This window comes from Perognathus longimembris, chromosome 13 (genome assembly GCF_023159225.1).
Source record: "Perognathus longimembris pacificus isolate PPM17 chromosome 13, ASM2315922v1, whole genome shotgun sequence".
Classification (NCBI taxonomy): domain Eukaryota; kingdom Metazoa; phylum Chordata; class Mammalia; order Rodentia; family Heteromyidae; genus Perognathus; species Perognathus longimembris.
Window position 1 is genome coordinate 32304616 of NC_063173.1, and position 18335 is coordinate 32322950.

At 34.2% G+C, this 18335-nt stretch overlaps 1 protein-coding gene across 2 annotated transcripts in view; it reads right to left on the reverse strand.

Moving 5' to 3' along the window:
• Nucleotides 1-1402: 1402 nt before the first annotated feature.
• Kif18a (kinesin family member 18A) overlaps nucleotides 1403-18335 on the reverse strand; it is a 54589-nt gene continuing 37656 nt past the window's right edge. For both annotated transcript variants that reach the window (XM_048360507.1, XM_048360508.1), the window contains 4 exons: nucleotides 8867-9308; nucleotides 8097-8204; nucleotides 3868-3977; nucleotides 1403-1986 (listed from right to left, as the gene is read on the reverse strand). In XM_048360507.1, the coding sequence (XP_048216464.1) occupies nucleotides 1907-1986; nucleotides 3868-3977; nucleotides 8097-8204; nucleotides 8867-9308 (740 nt within the window). In that variant the 3' untranslated portion in view covers nucleotides 1403-1906. The remainder of the gene's footprint in view (nucleotides 1987-3867; nucleotides 3978-8096; nucleotides 8205-8866; nucleotides 9309-18335) is intronic.

The window sequence follows — 18335 nt, forward strand, 5'->3', positions numbered from 1 at the left end:
GAGCAGCTGAGTGGTATGAGCCACTACCGCCTAGCAGATCTATTTATTCAGTAATGTAACATGTATAACAATGTGAATATGGCTAGTGAAAAATAGTTACAGATTTAGATATTTTGAAAAAAGTAATAGCTAAGAAGACTGTACAAATCTTAGTAATTTAGTAAAAAATTTAGTAATTAACTGAATACCTACAAGAAATATAGTGGCAAAATGAATCTCATATAACATTGCATGTCAAATGTATTTAAGAAGGCAAGGGGGGGGGTTCTTTGCAGTATTTCTGCATATACATATTAAATACTTTGATCAAATTCACTTCCCATTACTGTCTTATACCCTCCTTCATGAAAAAAAACACCCTCACCCTCCCTACTCACAATGGTGCCTATAGCCAAAGTCCCCATTTTACACTTGTGATTTTTCTTAAGGTTTAGATTATGCATATGAAAGAAAACATGTGATATCTTTCTCAGTCAGGCTTATTTCACTTACAATTATAATACCCAGTTACATTCATTTTCCTAAAAAAATCACATAATTCCATTCTTCTTTATGGCCAAATACTACTACATCAAGTATGTAAGTCACATTTTCTCTATTCATCAGTTTTGGGGCACTTACACGGTCTGGCTATTGTGAATAGTGCCACTGTGCATGTGCAGGTATCTTAATTGTTTGATATACATTTCTTAAAATATGTACAAATAAATTTCTATTTCAGTATCAGAGTACTGGTTACATAGGTGTGTTCACTTTATTAAACTCATTGAAGCAAACACAATTGGCCAACATTAAGTTCCTTTTAAAATGGTTATATAGTGATAAGCTGAATAGCTTTCTTGTTCTGGTTTACACATCTATTTTCTCTTTTATTTCCAACAGCCTTGTTTTCCGACATTTGTCGGAAAAGTAAAGAGTGATTGTAAGTAAGAGTGAGTGTAAACATGTAATACAACCAAAAACCTGAGAAAGGACTCAAAACAAAAAAATTAACAGTGGTTTTCATCGACATATCTTGAATATGGAATCATAACTTTTCAAAGCTGGCAGGAACTGTGAAGATTATCCTATCTTACCTTATCAAACTTCTCAGTTGGTTGCTCTATGGTTATTAACCTTGATGTGAAGTTTCCCATGTTAAACAACATTAAGGTGCGTTTAACCACACATATGTTGTATTCAGCACAAAAAGAAGTCAAATAGGGCACATGAACTAGATTATAAAAATCGATTCCTAGAGTAGCAGGAATGACATGAAACATTTTCCCATTTGGTTCTGTACTATGTGTCTGAAATACATAACTACAAAACTCCTACTTTATGTAATAGTTCAGAGCATGCAAAGGATGGTAATGAGACAGGAAAACCAACACTTTAAAAATCTACATCTTTATCATATCGATGAGTAAGGACCAAAATTAGTATTTTATTTATGACGGTACTAAAACAATATTTACAAAAACTTTGTGGGCACATCTATCTACATTTTTACATTTAAATATTTTGTGAAAGAAAAAAGTCAGATGTAAGAGTAAAATAGTGTATGAAAACATAATAGGGCATCAAATACATCATGGCTATATTTTTATCACTTCTAAATTCTGCTGACTTTAAAAAACAACAGATAACTTTACTATCATTTTCTAAAATGTTTTAATCACCTAGCTGTAACATAGTGAAACTAGCAAATGATAGCTTAGGAATTTTAAAGGGTGGCAAATACTTTAGAAATTTAAAACAATTTTATCCAAATTCTTTATTTAAAATATAAAAAAACTCAAAAAGTTTCATTTCTTGCTTGCTGAAGATACTTGACTGAACAGTTTTAGATACTCCTCTTTCACAGACAGAGACAGTTTTACGAGCACAACTGACCATTTCACTTTTTTCTTGATTTCGAAGCAAGTTATCTTAGATTTTCTTTTGAAATATTTCTTCCAAATTTTCTAACCACGCTTGAATTTATTTTATAGGATTTTTTATACCCTGGAGAAAAAACATAAATACATAAGTGCATAAATACAGTGAAAGTATTATTCAAAAAGGGTTTTCACCATTCATTTAACTGATACAAATTTATGGATACCTATAACCAAAGGAACATCAACTTGACATTCACTGTTGTGAATTTAAATATTTTAAACTACAGCAACAAAAGAACATTGGGATTTCTGGTTTATCAACTTCATTTCTCATACTGCAAGCTAAAGTTTCAGTGAGTCTATGTACACAGTTACCAGGTGAAGTCATGAATAAACTCCTACTTTCACATTCTTCCCTTCTTACTGATGCAGGACTATTTCTGTAAGTATATGTTCCCTTTTACTTTTGCATAAACATTTTTTTTTGTTCTTTGTATTATTTCCTCGGGGCTTTGAAACTTCCATATTTTTGCTTCTAGCACTTCCTAATTGGTTGACACTCATCATGTAGTTCTCTTTTCTACTTGTTTCCACTTTTTTAGTTCTGCATTATCTGCAACCAACAAAGTGATATTGTGATAGGGTGCCACTGATTTCAATAAACAATTGTTTATCCACGTGCTTTCTTGATCACAGTAGGTTTTTAGATTCAGAGGCACATTCTTTTCTTGACAAAACTTCTAAGTTTTCTGCTCAGCCTTTTGTCTTTCTTTTTGTATACTGTTGGAGAACTCAGGTGAGCATAATCTAAGAAAGGAAATCTCCACATTTGGCCTTCTTAATATGTGTTGTGTCTTCATTTGTGCAATTATTATTACTTATTGTGTTGGCTTGAGCTCAAAGCCTGAGCACTGTCCTTGAGCTTTTTCACTCAATGCTGGTGATCTGTCACGTGCATCACAGCTCCACGTCTGGCTTTTTGCTTATTAACTGGAGATAAAGACTCACTAACTTTCCTGCTCAGGCTGCTTGAGTTGTGAGTCTCAGATCCTAGCCTCCTGTATGGCTAGAATTATAAGTGTGGACCATGAACCCCTGGCTTATTTGTATCATTTTAATGTACATAAAGTATTATTTTCTCTTGTACACTGATACCTAAGCGTTCCAATATCCTTAAGAATCTGTAATTTTGTAGCATACTATCAACTCTTTTTTTCCAGTTGGCAAGCAGGAAAAATGTTTCACCCTAATAGATATTTTTAGTTGGAGTTTTTAGACCAATTTCAGGCAACAAACAAATCAAATAAACAATCTTGAGTTTATTATTCCTTTAAATTTCAAATGCTACTATAGCATAAGATGAATGCTTAGTAAGTAAATGCTTTCTCTATGAAATGTTAGAAACTGCAGTGCCAGATAGGCAGAGGTGTAGATAGCAGGGCCCAGTAATAGTTGGCATGATACACTTCCAGATCAACTGAAAGCCTTATCCCATGTACTTGGGTGAGGGAATACTGTCACTTTTCAACCTTGTCAATGGGAGTTACCAAATGATTATAGCTAGGAGTCTGCCGGTGTAGTATCTAATCTAGTGAATCAGTGACTATGTTATTAAAAATAACAAGGTGTGAGAAAAATTTCAAGCAGGTATATTTATAAAATATACCTAATTAAGTTAATAAATAACAGACTTAGTTACTTATACCAATTATTAGCTTAATTATTTGCCCATTTTCCTGCAACATGCAGCAAGCTCACAATTTAGTTAGGAGATCAGGTTCAGAGTTCTGGCTCCACCATAATATTTCTACCCAAGTACTTTACATTTTATGTCTTAAGTTTCCTTGTCTGTGACAGGTGGAAAATAGTATTTGCTCTACTGCACAACACAGGTGATGAGTACTGCATAAAAGGGGATTTTTATGAAGACATTGTACAAAGAAAAGCATTATGAATATGTTAAATACCCATGCCATTAACACTCAAGTTAAGAGCTCTGACATACCCACTGTTGATCTGTTTTCCTGTAAGAGCTTATCACTTGAATTATCTGGTCGAATGCGTTTGGCGAGTCCACGATTTTCTTCAGTAATTAATGGCATATCTGATGAAGAACTGGAAAGAAAAAATTTAAACTTAGGTAAAGCATTAAAAAAACAAAATCTATGTTATAGTCTATGCCCTTCATGTAACAGTGAGAAAAATAAATTTCAAAATTGGAGGTGCTAAATGTATTCCTGGCCCATACAAAAATCTTTATAATTTTGGAGGTACTGGGATTTGAACTCAAGGTCTTCTGCTTGAGTTATGGCCCCATCTCTTCTTTGTTTAGTTTATTTCATGTTCTTGGACTAGGATCCTTCTACATCTATGTCCCACATAGCTGGATTAAATATGTATATTTGATAGGGTCTTGCTTTTTTTTGCAAAGGCAAACTGCCATCTTCCTACCAACTGAGCTGGGATGTAGCTCAGTGGTACAGTGCTGCCTTGAAAGCACAACATCCTAGGTTTGATCCCCACTACCAAAAAGGAAAAGACAAAAAAACAACAACCAAAAAACCCCCAAACAAACCAAACAAACCCCAAAATAAAAACAAAAAACCCCAGTTAACCCTAGTTAAGAAAAAACAAATAACTAAACAAAAAATAAACTTCACAAATTTTTGTTATTGTAATATATTAATAAAAATTATTATGCATACATGCTATATTTATTACTTGGTGCACTAGCTTTTTTAGTCAAAATAGTCTGCTGCTCCATGAAGTTTACAAAACTAACACTCTATTAATGTAACAAGATAAAATTCATCTTCACAGATTTTGAAAAACCTTGGGCTTTAAAAAATGCTCTTTTTTATAAAGAGAAAACTGGTATAAGGCAGATAAACAGACCTTGAAACTCTCTGGTTTTAAAAAAATACCACAACAAATACAAACCTAAATATGCATATAATGCTACTAAAATAGTAGTGGAAAATACCAGAATTTATTACTCTCAAGCCCATGTAGTTTTAATTGGGAAAAAGGAAGATTAAAAAAAAAGTAATTATGTACATTTCTAGCATTAATCTCTTTTAACCTTAGTTAATGGCAGGATCTAATTATTGGAACTAGGGGGAACGAAATAGAATAATTAATGGGATATGAAAAAAATCAAGATGGTTTCTTTATATGTCTTTTGATATTATTTCACAGTATTAGCGCATGTGGTAATCCTTAAACTCATCTAAAACCACTCCAAACACATAATCCACATACCTAGACATTTCTAAAACAAATCACATGTCTAGTAATGGTTGTGTTTCCATTTTACAATTATTCTTAGTGATAAACATTTGATACATTTTGATAAACATAACAGAAAGTGGATGCTGCCAGTAGAAAACCAGAAAACTCAAATTGGTGGAAAGGAGAAAAGTTACATAAACATGATAGTGTTCACGTAGGCTCACTAGTGAGCCAGATCAGCTACACACTTTAAGCCTGCGTCTTAGCAATATACAGTAGTTACTCCTTATTCTTCTGCTATTAGGACCACTTGCAGATACCTGAAATCATGGACAGTACTAAAGCCAATATATACTGTTTTTTCCTATACATCCATATTTATGACAAGCTTTTAGACTTACTTTAATTGCTACCATTACTGCTCTTGTTGTTGAGATATTATTAAGTAAAATAAAGTTTACTTGAATAAAAAGCACTGTGATATTACATTGACCTTGTAACCTACATGTCATGTAAGGGACTAACAAGTGGGTAGTATACAGAGTAGATACACTGAATCAAGGACTAACTCATTTGGAGGAATGGATAGCACCCATTTTTTTTATAATACTATTCAGAATTATGTGCGATTGTAGATTTCTGGAATTTTCCATGTAATAGCAAATCTTGGATGATTGTATGTGGCGGAAAACAGTAAAAGTAAAATTGGGTAAAGGAAGATTATTGCACTTTTTTTTTTTTTTTTAAAGCTCAAGGCTGGCACTCTACCACTTAAGCCACAGCGCCACTTCTGGCCGTTTTCTATATATGTGGTGCTGTCAAGCAAGCACTCTTGCCACTAGGCCATATTCCCGATTGTACACATTTTTAAGTCTTGGGGATAGTCAGAGATATTTAGGGGAAAATAATCAACACGTGAATTTAAAGATTATACATTCTAAGTTATTTCTATATTTTAGGAGGGCAAAGAGAAAGTCTACATTTACCTATGGGAATATATCCCATGAAGTGAAATAAGCAGACTATCTATACATTTATTTTTTGTGGCTCAGGTGACAGCAGGTCCATGGTAGAAAATGAGGAAATTGAAAACTTTTTATTAAGGTCCTATCTTTCACAACTTAGTATATTGTTTGGATATTAATGTTTTATTACCGCATAGTTAGGTGTGTTTCTTTTTGTACTATTCCCGTTTGTAGCTTGCAGGACTTCTTGAATCTGAGATTAGATGTGTTTTGTCAGTTTAAAAAAAATCTTAGTTAACTGCCCATCTCCTCATCAGCTGTTTCATTCTGTTATTTCCTTTAAAGAATTTCTTTCTCCTAATGAAATATATGTATTTCAGACCTTTAAAACTGTGCATTACAAGAATCTTCTCTCTATAATTGCCTTCTTGTCATCTCTTTATTCATGGGAGTAAGTAACTTTTTCTATCTGCCAACCATACAGGTTACTGAAATTTTTCTTTTGTAAACTACTATGATGAATTTGTTAAGTTGATTTACTGAGTTCTTAATTTCAGTAAACTGTATCTTTTCGGTTCTAGAATATCCATTCTACATTTTTAAAACAAATCATAGTTACAATTTTAAAGTTCTTATTTTCTAATCCTACTTGCTCTACTATTTGAGTCATTGCTTCTCTAAATTGTTTGATATTCTTTTTCTCTTAATTTTTAGTCATGTGGTAATGTCTCTTGACATACTTGGTAGTTTTTGTTAAGTGTTAAACATTACATATAAAACTGGAGAGGCTCTGGAGAGTATATTCATGCAGTGATATTAAGTTTTGTTTTAGCAAGCTAAACTATCATCACCTTGATTCAAACAAAGATTTAGTTGGAAGTTGGTCTAAGATCTATTCAGTCCTGGTTGTCATATTTTATGATCCTTGAACTGCAATTTTTTTTCAGTTCCAACAGAATGTTGAAACTGTCTGATATTTTAGTCTTTCCACAGCTACTTTCAGCTTGGTCTCCTCCTCTCCTCCCTTAAAATTCATTCCTTCTTAAACTCTTTGTCTCTCTCCCCTTCTAATACTGGGTTTTGAACTGAGGGACTCCGGCTTGCTCAGTGTGCTTGCTCCCATCTGGCACTCTATTACTTGAGGCATGCCTCCAGCCCAGCTTTTTACTAGGTATTTGGATACTTTTCTGCATGAGTTGGCCTTGAACGTCTATCATCCATATCTCAGCCACCTGAGTAGTTAGGGTTATAGGCAAGATCCACAGGTGCCCAGATAAACTTGTCCTTTTGGCTCCTTATTCAAAAGAGTTTAGAACTTGGAAGATTTTGAAGGCAAAACTGCAAAGAATGAATTTGATTCCTTAGCTCATTGAGTCTATTCTAAGCTTACATTTTCTATTACTTCTATGCCATAGCTATGAATGGCCAAGTACTAAATGGAAAAAAGAGGCAGGGAAAGTTTGCTCTCCATAGTATGTTTGTTCTTTGTCTAGGATGTTACACCCTTGAGTACTGGTTGCCTCGATTGTTCTCCAGTGCCTTCAGTTGGCTGTTGTATTTTATTCAGCTTTTACAATTATAAGATAATGGCAGCTGTTTGTGATGAATGTCTTAGTCTTATACAGCTATATTGTCAGAGCCAGAAATAGCAGACTGCTCAGTTTAGTATATATCGAATCAGATATCAGAATCCACTAAAATAATACTAAGATGAAAGAAATTCAGTAATGTTTAAAAGGACAAATAACAGTGAAAAAACTGCCAGCAGAAGAAAAGTTAAAATGAAGTGACATTTTGAAAGCCAGAAGACTTTTCCATTTATTTTTAATAATCTAAAAGACTGAATACTTTGAGTAAATATCAAGTGAAAGACTTGGGCTTCATCAAAATCACCCTTTGATAACATAAATTCATTGCTTCATTCAGAGCAACTTACCATAAATATGCTTAAGTATGAGTTGATGGACTAATTATAAGAAATACAAAGGAGTCATGGGAATCAAAAGTATAAAGATGATCTTGTGCAGAGATTATATACCTTGTTAATTTCCGTTTCCTCTTGGCAGCAGCAGTCATTGCCATGTAGGAAGGCACTGTGCTTGATATAGGAAGAGAAGGCTTAGATGATACTGAGGAAGGGCCATGTCTGCATATTAATGAACAAGGAAAAAGAGAAATAACTGATTTTTTACTATCAAAAAAAGGCATACATAGTTCAAAAATTAGAAAACCATTTGGTACTAATATACATAAGAAAAATATTTTCTACGCTATAAATTTTATGGTACAAAATATTTTCTACACTAATGCATCTAATTTTCAGTGGGTTCTTTAAGGCATTTTTACATTCCCCTTAGCAAAGAAAAGTGTTTTTCTCCCATATTTTGATTGGGTGTGATTAAGTAGATGACATGCATCAACCATAACTTAGATGCTGAATTTTGATAACGTTAGTAGAAACATGGAATTTTGTTTAGGGAAGGCATTAATGAATAATAGTGAGGTAATCCTCAACAATAGCTTATATTAAGTAATCTTAGAGTAAAAAGAATAAACTAAGTGTAACTTATTGTCTGTTCTAGGCTAAAAAAGGTCAATTGACTTAAGGTATCAAATTTCAGACTTTATTGCTAGTGAGTTCAGCATGTTTTTTTACCTTAATTATCAGGAAGATAATTAAGATAAAACACTTTCAAAATCAAGGTACCACACTTGATCTATCAAATAAGCTTCCACTACAGCAAAAGAAGAAGCTAATACCTAAAAGCTATGTAAAAACAATAATAATCAGCAATTTTTTTCTTGTACCTTTGTAAAGTACTTCTGTTTGATACTGATTCTTCTTCAGGTAATTTACTTTTCAAACTCCTGGTGTCTTCACATATAATAAATGTAGATTCCAAATTCTCCTGAATATGTTTTGTTCTTCTGTTAAGAGGTACCTCGCCTTCATACAACATTTTTGGAGAACTGTCACTGTTTGCATTTGAGCTGATAGTCTGAAAACTTGTAGTATGTGATACTGTTCTTTTTGAGGCTCCTGGAGATGGATTTTGGAATGATTTTCTATAATCTTCTGGAGTATACAAAATAGGTTGAAGTTCTTTGCTGAGAGAATCATTGAGCTGCATACTTTCAAACAAAGTAGATCTTTGAGTATGTTTTGTTTTTAAGGGAGAAGGTATTAGTTTTCTTCGTGTTCTTTTTTGTGGAGAAATTTTAAGCAGATTAGATTCACTTGAAGATGAGCCTGTTCAAAAAAATATAAGAATATAAAGGATGTTATTTTTCTGCTAATTGATAAAAATCTTAAAGTTAAGAAAATATGATTTATTGCTAATAGGTTTCAGTTAACAAACTCCTTATGAAGAAAATCTACAATACAGAATTAATGTATAGGTATAGTAAATATCAAGATATTGAGTAATTACAAAAACAAACATAACCAACTCCAACAACTTAAAAGTATTTAAAATTGGTAAGTAAGGCAGTGAATACTTTTCTTGTTATGGAACACATCACTTTACCATTACTAATTAGCAATTCATACTTCAGTAAAGCAATTGAAAATTTCAGCCAAGTTAAAAATTATATATATAAACTGGGCACCAGTAGCTTACACCTGTAATCTTAACTCCTCAGGAGGATGAAATGAGAGGATCACAGTTTGAAGCTATCCCAGTCATGAAAGTCGATGGGCTTTTTATTTCCAATTAACCATCCAAAAGCCGAAATGGAAGTATGACTTGAGTGGCAGAGCCTCAGGATCGGCACACACATATACAAAAATACACATTTAGCAATCACTAGAGTACATGTGTTATTCTTGTTACATTATTCTTATTATGTATAGCAGAACAGTTGACAAGAGGTTCCTCTGTGGGACAGGTTAACAATTACCCTCTAGGAAATGCAATTTAAAAACAGGAAGAAAAATATGATCCCTGATCTACTAAGGAATTTTTACTTTTCTGAGAACTAGATAAATGAGATCTAGATCTTAAAATAATTTTCCACTCCCTTTTACACGACATTTGTCAAATTTTCCATTACCAGATATTTTTATACTAATGCTGCAGTGTAAAGACAGTTACTTTTCTCCACTGTGCAGCTACCACCAATTTGGTGGCTATTAATAGCTGGAAGATTAACTTCTTTTCCCATGAGAGGCACAGGGGTATAGAAGACAGAAAACTATATCGAGGATAAAGAACTGAATTGGGAGTTAGGAGACTTGAATTCTATTTCTGGCTTCACCAGCAACTCACTGAGTGACCTTGGGCAACTCACACTTAAGCAGTGTGAACACTGATAACCCCTAGAAAAAAAGGAACAATATCTTTATAGATAGGAATTTTAGAGGATTCAATGATAGAAATATTTGGGGTTCAAAAGAAGGTTCCAGAAATATAAATATGTCTCAACTTAGCGTCACAACTTTCATAGAGAAGGTGGTAAACTTCTCAATAAGACATCAATAGCTAATTTTATAGTTATTTCTCGTACCTCTCAAAGAATGTTTCCCTTTCCCTTAGTAAGATATACAGTTTTTCCTAGTTGATCAAGTATTATTTGCAAGTGTAGACTTTACAAAAATATTCAAAATTATTGCATTCACATGCCTACTGTTTTATTTGGGTTGGAAGAGATATTATAGAGCTACATTATGTACAAAATACAAATCACATGTTTACATCTTCCCAATTACTAAATTCAGATAAAATAAGAGGGCAGAGGGGAGATGGTCAATTTAGGACTAGCTGCTAACAAAGGTTCAGGTGAGAAGCTAAACCACCCCAAGAGTTCAACACATACATAACAATTAAATAATCTTCTGTAACTATAAATACAAAAGGATAATGACCTGACTTATTAATGAAAACTAAAAATGTACAACAGATATTTTACTTCAAACATGATTCACAAAATATATAAATATGACAAACAATGATTTTTTTTAGCTACATTAGATAATTTTAGCATAAAGAGTATTGGGCTAGGAGAAATGAAGGGTTCATAGGCTCTAAGAACTATTGAATATGCTAGGCCTATGTCTATAAAAGAGATTCTCTGTACTTTTCCATTAGAAGAAAAAAGGTGATAGTAAATTTCCAGAAGAACAGGCTTGGGTTGCTCTACAGAGCCCCCGAGTCAGCTTGGGAAAATCCTATCTAGCAAGATTCCAATATTTTGAGGATGCAGTACAGAAATGATAAAGATGGAACTTGAAATCAGACTATAATCCCACAGAATGAGGAAAGGTATCGGAGACTGTCAGAAGAAAAGATCTTAATAGATAATACAATCAATAAAATATCCTAGTAGTTTATGTGCTATCCAGAAAGGAATAGCACATTAAAAATAAATTGTTATAACCTGGGGGAGAAAAAACAAATAGGTTTAATAGGTCAATGAATCTTTTTTCTACAAGGAATTATCTCAGTGCATTATATACTTAAATACAGGTGCCATGGTAGTAATGTACCTTATAACTTTTTGACAATTTTACTGTTTTTAGACCCTTTTTTGAGGACTTAAAAGTAAGAAATGTACCCACTGCCTTACGTATGAAACTGTAACCCCTCTGTACATCACTTTGACAATAAATAATTATTAAAAAAGTCTCAAATTGGAGATGTACTGTATTAAAAATTTACTGATCTGAGATGATGATAACCCATGAGATGTAAGTGAACTCTTCAGACTCACATTTAAACAGTAATAAAAGTCAAGACATTTAAGTCACTACTATTAATTCTAATCCTGAATCCATTCTTGTATTATTTCCTATAGAAAAATAAGGCTTTCTAGCTATATTTCAGGAATAACAGTTTAAGAAATTTCACTGGAATGAGAATTTTGAGAGTTTTGGGGAAGTGATGTGGTGACCAGGGAAGAACATTCTAAGGATGGGATATACAGTTGGAGACTTACCTAGCTATGATGAAGGTTCTATGAAGATTTGGCAAAAAAAAGGAAGGAAATAACAGGTACAAAGAGCCAGTGGCAACAATCAATTTGTTCAGCTTAAGGAAAATAAAGGACTGTGGGGTTGAAGTGCATTTAAGTTGGAAGCAAAGTAGAAATGAGAAGAGGCTACAGAAAAACAAAAGGGTAACATCATAGAATAATGGACAACATAAGAGTTTAGACTTATTCCAAGTGCAAAGGGATATCTGTGGAGGATATTAAGTATGAGCATGCTTGAGACCTGATTTAGGAAAAGGATTGCTTTGCTTGTTGGGTAAGAATAGTTTGAATAGGCAAGAAAGGACCAGGGAAATTAGTAACAAGGCTATTGTCATAGCACATGCAGGACACAAAGAAAACTTGGATAAGAGTGATTGCTGTAGTGATGGTTAGATATAAGAAAGGTGTTAGAATGAAACTACCACATAAAAGTCAGCACACTAGACTTATAACAGGACAGTATAAAAATTTTCCTAAAATAGATCCCAGAATTAAACTTCATGTGTCAGTATTTGTGAATATGAAAAACACTGTAGTTGATGTCTATTTTCCTAGGAGTATTTTTTAAAGAAATGCTTACATTTAAATTACTCTTTGAATTATTATAATACTGTTAAGTTAGTTCACCCTCAATGATATGCAATCCAAATAATTGTAAACAAATTGCCTGGCTTTCCTTAATCTCTATTCAAAAGAAAAGTAAATTACAATTTAGTTATGAATGTTTCTTAGTAGCAAAGAAATTTAAAGGTTTACGTAACTCTAATCAATTAGTGTTCAGTTAAACTTTCTCATTTCATAGTTTCTAATTTATAGTAAGAAAATGCTATGATTAACATAATGAAGATTTATGTAAAGCAAATTCTTTTCTCAGGTCCAAAGATAGGAATAAAAGTTAACATTCTACTTCATTCTCTGAAATGACATCTCCTGATTATCATTATACAAAAAGAAATAAGTAGATTAAATATGGAAACTTTTATAACTTCAGATTGGAATTTTATAAAAACTAAAAACCTAGCATGTTTGAGGCCCTGGGGTTAGACTTCTAGCACAACAAAGAAACCAAACTCCAAAGCACTTTACAAATCATCATAAAAAAGAAAAATCAAATGCATACAACATATTTGGCAAAAGGATGACAGCTCATGTATGTATATACTTCTAATGATACATATGTTTGTTGGTCTATGTATTGAAACAAAGAAAACAAAATAAGTTAGAAAAAGACAATAGAAAAATCAGGCGAAGGAAATGAACAAGTATTTAATTTGGAGCTACTTAAAATTAGACCAAAGTTTTCATGAAACCTCTGCATCTGGCCAAGTGCTGATAATATGCCTATAATCCTACCTACTTACGAGGCAGAAATCACAATACAGAGCCAGTTAAGGTAGAGCAAGCCTAGAGACTCTAATCTCCAATTAAGTAGCAAACAGTCCTAAATGAAGCCATGGCTCAACCTGTAGAGCACCAACCATGAGTGAAAAAGCCATGCTAAAAAGTAAGGTTGAGTTCAAGTCCCAGACCTTCCTGTAATTTCTCTAAGAAAAAGTAGTAGGTAGCAGAAGAAAATTTCCCGGATGGTTCTATTAATAAAGGGGGCAAGATATTTAATCACTAATGATTTTTAAAATCCTAGTCTTAAAAAGCAGGCAGGTGTTTTTGGATCATTTTTGATATGCCATATCCTGGGTTCTGAATAATTTTACTCTGAGGAATTCATCAAAAGCATAAAGGCTAAAAGCGAGCAAAACATAACAAACAAAAGCATAAGACTGAAAATGTTTAAAGTTAATGTAAAAAGCAGAATGCAAGATTTAACAAACATGAGTCACAGGCTGCAAAGTAGAGTTCTTGTGACAGTGAGACATTGATGAATGGGATTAGATCTAATTGAGATTTGGTACAAAATGATAGCAAGGTTATTTCTTTTGCTAGCACTCTTGTTAATATGTAAGTGAAGAGGTATTTTGGGAAACTATGCTAAAAGACAAGTCAGTAGCTAGGTTCTAGAGTGAAATCAAGTATTAATATATGCATTTCAATAAACACTTTGAGGCTAAAAATGATTGATACTATTACTGTACTAATCATAAGTCCAGATTCTTTATAACAGCCTTGTGACTCATAGCATTCATAGAACTGAATGAATTTTAACTATTTAAGAGTTACGTAACTTAAAGTATATCCAAATTAACCAAAGAAGTATTTTCCAATGCACTTCAATATGATGTGGTTATTATATTATTATGCCAATACAGAAAATATCAGCAACATAGAAAACATTACAAAAAGAATACATTTTTCCCATGTACTAAAGAATTATCACAGTGCTTCAGATTAATCCAGCACTTTAAGAAATAAATCAACCATGACCTTTTGATATTTATCTCTGTAGGAAACAGCTGAAACTAGGTTTTTAAATATTTTTTTTGCTCCAAAAAAAAAGGGACAATGCAAAAATCCTTTAATTTAAAGCAATATTTGCAGTTGCAGATGAGTAACTAAAAGCTCTCCTATACACTTGGAAAATTAATTTTGTTACCATGTAGGAAAAATCTGGAAGATATAGCTTATTATCATTTTTTCTATGTTCTATTATTTGAAAGAGTAGCATAGAGGTCCAATTTGAATAGAAAATTTTCCTTCAACTAAAGCAATTTGAGCAAAAGATCTTAATTTATAAAGGTATTCAATCAGAATATCTGTACTTTGGAGGACTGATTTCTACTACTATCTTTTCTTTCATTGTGCTTTGAGATAAAACGACTGACACAGGGTGTACATTTTTTAAAAAGGAAAGGTTAGAGACAGAAATATTACTGACTCTAACTTTCCAGATGGATAATGAGGAAATCTTTTTTTTTTTTTTTTTTTGGCCAGTCCTGGGCTTTGGACTCAGGGCCTGAGCACTGTCCCTGGCTTCTTCCCGCTCAAGGCTAGCACTCTGCCACTTGAGCCACAGCGCCGCTTCTGGCCGTTTTCTGTATATGTGGTGCTGGGGAATCGAACCTAGGGCCTCGTGTATCCGAGGCAGGCACTCTTGCCACTAGGCTATATCCCCAGCCCCAGGAAATCTTGATTTTTCATTTAACGTCAGAAATTTTATCAGTTTCACAAATAAACCTTGCCATCAGCAACCCCATCATGCTCAGGACTCAGTGAGTATACTGTTTTCCAGGCAGAAAATAGGTTCCCGTATTACTAAAAAAAATATGTAACTTGAAAGTAAAGATTTCAAGTCATTTTCCCCAAAATTCAACAAGTTGATATTGGCAAAGTATCAACATTTAAACAATTAAAAAGTTAAGTTTTTCCCAAAATAGAAAGTAATATACCAATATCAGAAAAATCCTAAAAAGCCATGCAACAAAAATATGAAATATATAAATAGGCATATTATGTTAGTAATAAGTGTACAGAAATTGTATAAAGAAAACTAAAACTGTACTGTGGAACATAAAGAAGCTAAAATTTAGAGATAAACGTAGTGGGAAATTAGAAGATATAACTTGCACTTTTGTTTTGTTTTTAGTGTTGGTTCCGAGGTGTGAGTTAGCCTGATGCTACTGCTTAGGATTTTCACTCAAGGCTAGCGGCTCTACCACTTAGGCTACAACTCCACTTTTGTGTTTTGCTGGTTAACTGAAAATAAATCTTAGGAACTTTCATGCCCAGAGGCTGGCTTTTGAGAAGCAAGCCTCAGATCTCAGCCTCTGAGAATCTAGGATTACCTCCAGCTGCTGGCAACTTACTACTTTAAAAAAAAATTAAATTTTGTTGACAAGGTAATGTACAGTGGGAGTAGAGTTACATAATAAGGCAGTGAGTACATTTCTTGTCATATTTGTTACACCCTCTCTCATTTTTCTTTCCCTTCCCTAGTTCAGGTAAGCATATATATCCAGTGTACCAAAATCATATAAAGTAACCACATGGGGTACAGCATAGGAAATTCACCTAGTACATTAAACATGACAACAATAAAATCCTTGTGTTTCCTTCTCTTCAAGTTCATTTTGCTTAGCCTCATCTTATATAATCATATGTACATAGCTGTTGAGCTATCATGATCCTCTGGTAGGTCTATCCTAGACCTTTTTATGTTTATTCAGTTAACTGTTTGGGTTTAGAGACATAATGTAAAGTTGCTGACCCAAACATGTGGAAATACCATTTGAAAAGAAGTTTGTTATTTTACAGACCTGTTCTCTACTGTTCCCCCGCCCCCCAACAATCATCTATCAAGGAGACCATGCACCTTTGTTCGCTGTGTTCTAGGCTCGTCTTGCTCAACATTATTTGTTCAAGATCTGACCATTTCCCTGCGAATGCCATTATTTGATCATTTCTAATCGTTATTTAGTATTCAATTGTGTACAGGTACCACATTTTTTGGATCCATTCATCTGTAGTGGGGCATCTAGGTTGTTTCCATATTTTGGCTATTGTGAATTGTGCAGCAATAAACATGGATGTGCAGATGACTTTATGGTTTCCTGGGACCTGTTGTTCAGGATAGATGCCTAGGAGTGGCATGTCTGGGTCAGAGGGTATGTCTATGCTGAGTTTTTTGAGGACTCTCCATACTGTTCTCCAGAGTGGTTGTACTAGTTGGCACTCCCACCAACAGTGGAGAAGGGTTCCTTTCTTCACATCCCCTCCATCATTTGTTGCTGCCTGAGTTCAGAGTATAGGCCATTCTAACTGGAGTGAGGTGGTATCTCAGGGTTGTTTTTATCTGCATTTCCTTTACTGCCAGTGACGTTGAACATTTCCTCATATGTTTCTTTGCCATTTTAATTTCTTCTGCTGTGAAGTCTCTCTTTAGCTCCTTTGCCCATTTAATAATTGGTTTATTGGGTTTGGAGGAGGTTTCTTGAGTTCTCTGTAGATGATGGATATTAGGCCTTTGTCTGTTGCTGTGCTGGTGAAGATCTTTTCCCATATGGTTGGCTGTCTTTCTAGTTTTGTGGCTATGTCTTTAGCTGTGCACAAACTTTTTATTTTGTAGTAGTCCCATTTGCTGAGTCTCTCCCCTATCTGTTGTGCCCCTGGGACTCTGTTCAGGAAGTTCCTGCCTATGCCTATAAGTTCTAGTGTCTCTTCTACTCTGTCAATTTAACACTTTTTTTTTTTTTTTTTGGCCAGTCCTGGGCCTTGGACTCAGGGCCTGAGCACTGTCCCTGGCTTCTTCCCGCTCAAGGCTAGCACTCTGCCACTTGAGCCACAGCGCCGCTTCTGGCCGTTTTCTGTATATGTGGTGCTGGGGAATTGAACCTAGGGCCTCGTGTATCCGAGGCAGGCACTCTTGCCACTAGGCTATATCCCCAGCCCAATTTTTTTTTAATTTTTTTTATTATTAATTGAACATATAATTTTTTTTACAAGGTGCTGTGCAAAGAGGGTGCAGTTACATAGTAGGGCAGTGTGTACATTTCTTGTGATATCTTATAACCTGTTTTCCCATCCCTTGTCTAGGTCAGGTAGACCCATATGCAATATACAATGTATCAAGTACATATACAGTGTTCACAGACTTGGTCTCTACTGTCTCTCCATCTCCTTTTGTTAACAGTCATATATCAGGGAGATCATGCCCCTTTGTTTTCTGTGTTCTAGGCTTGTCTCACTCAACATTATTTGTTCGAGTTCTGACCATTTCCCTGCGAATAACAATATTTCACCATTCCTAATCGCTATGTAGTATTCCATTGTGTATAAGTACCATATTTTTTGGATCCATTCATCTGTGGAGGGGCATCTGGGTTGTTTCCAAATTTTGGCTATTGTGAATTGTGCTGCGATAAACATGGAAGTACAAATGTCCTTTTGATATCTTGGGTTTTGCTGTTTAGGATAGATGCCTAGGAGTGGTATGGCTGGGTCATAGGGTAGGTCTATATTGAGCTTTTTGAGAAACCTCCATACTGTTCTCCAAAGTGGCTGTACTAATTTGCACTCCCACCAACAATGGAGAAGGGTTCCTCTCTCCCCACAGCCCCTCCAGCATTTGTTGTTTCCTGAGTTCAGAGTATAGGCCATTCTAACTGGGGTGAGGTGGTATCTCAGGGTTGTTTTTATTTGCATTTCCTTTACTAGCAGGGATGTTGAGCATTTCCTCATGTGTTTCTTTGCCATTTTTATATCTTCTCTTGTGAAGTCTCTCTTTAGCTCTTTTGCCCATTTCCTAATAGGTTTATTGGGCTTGGAGGGGCTTAGTTTTTTGAGTTCTCTGTAGATGACAGATATCAGGCCTTTGTCTGTTGCTGTGCTGGTAAATATCCTTTCCCATATCGTTGGC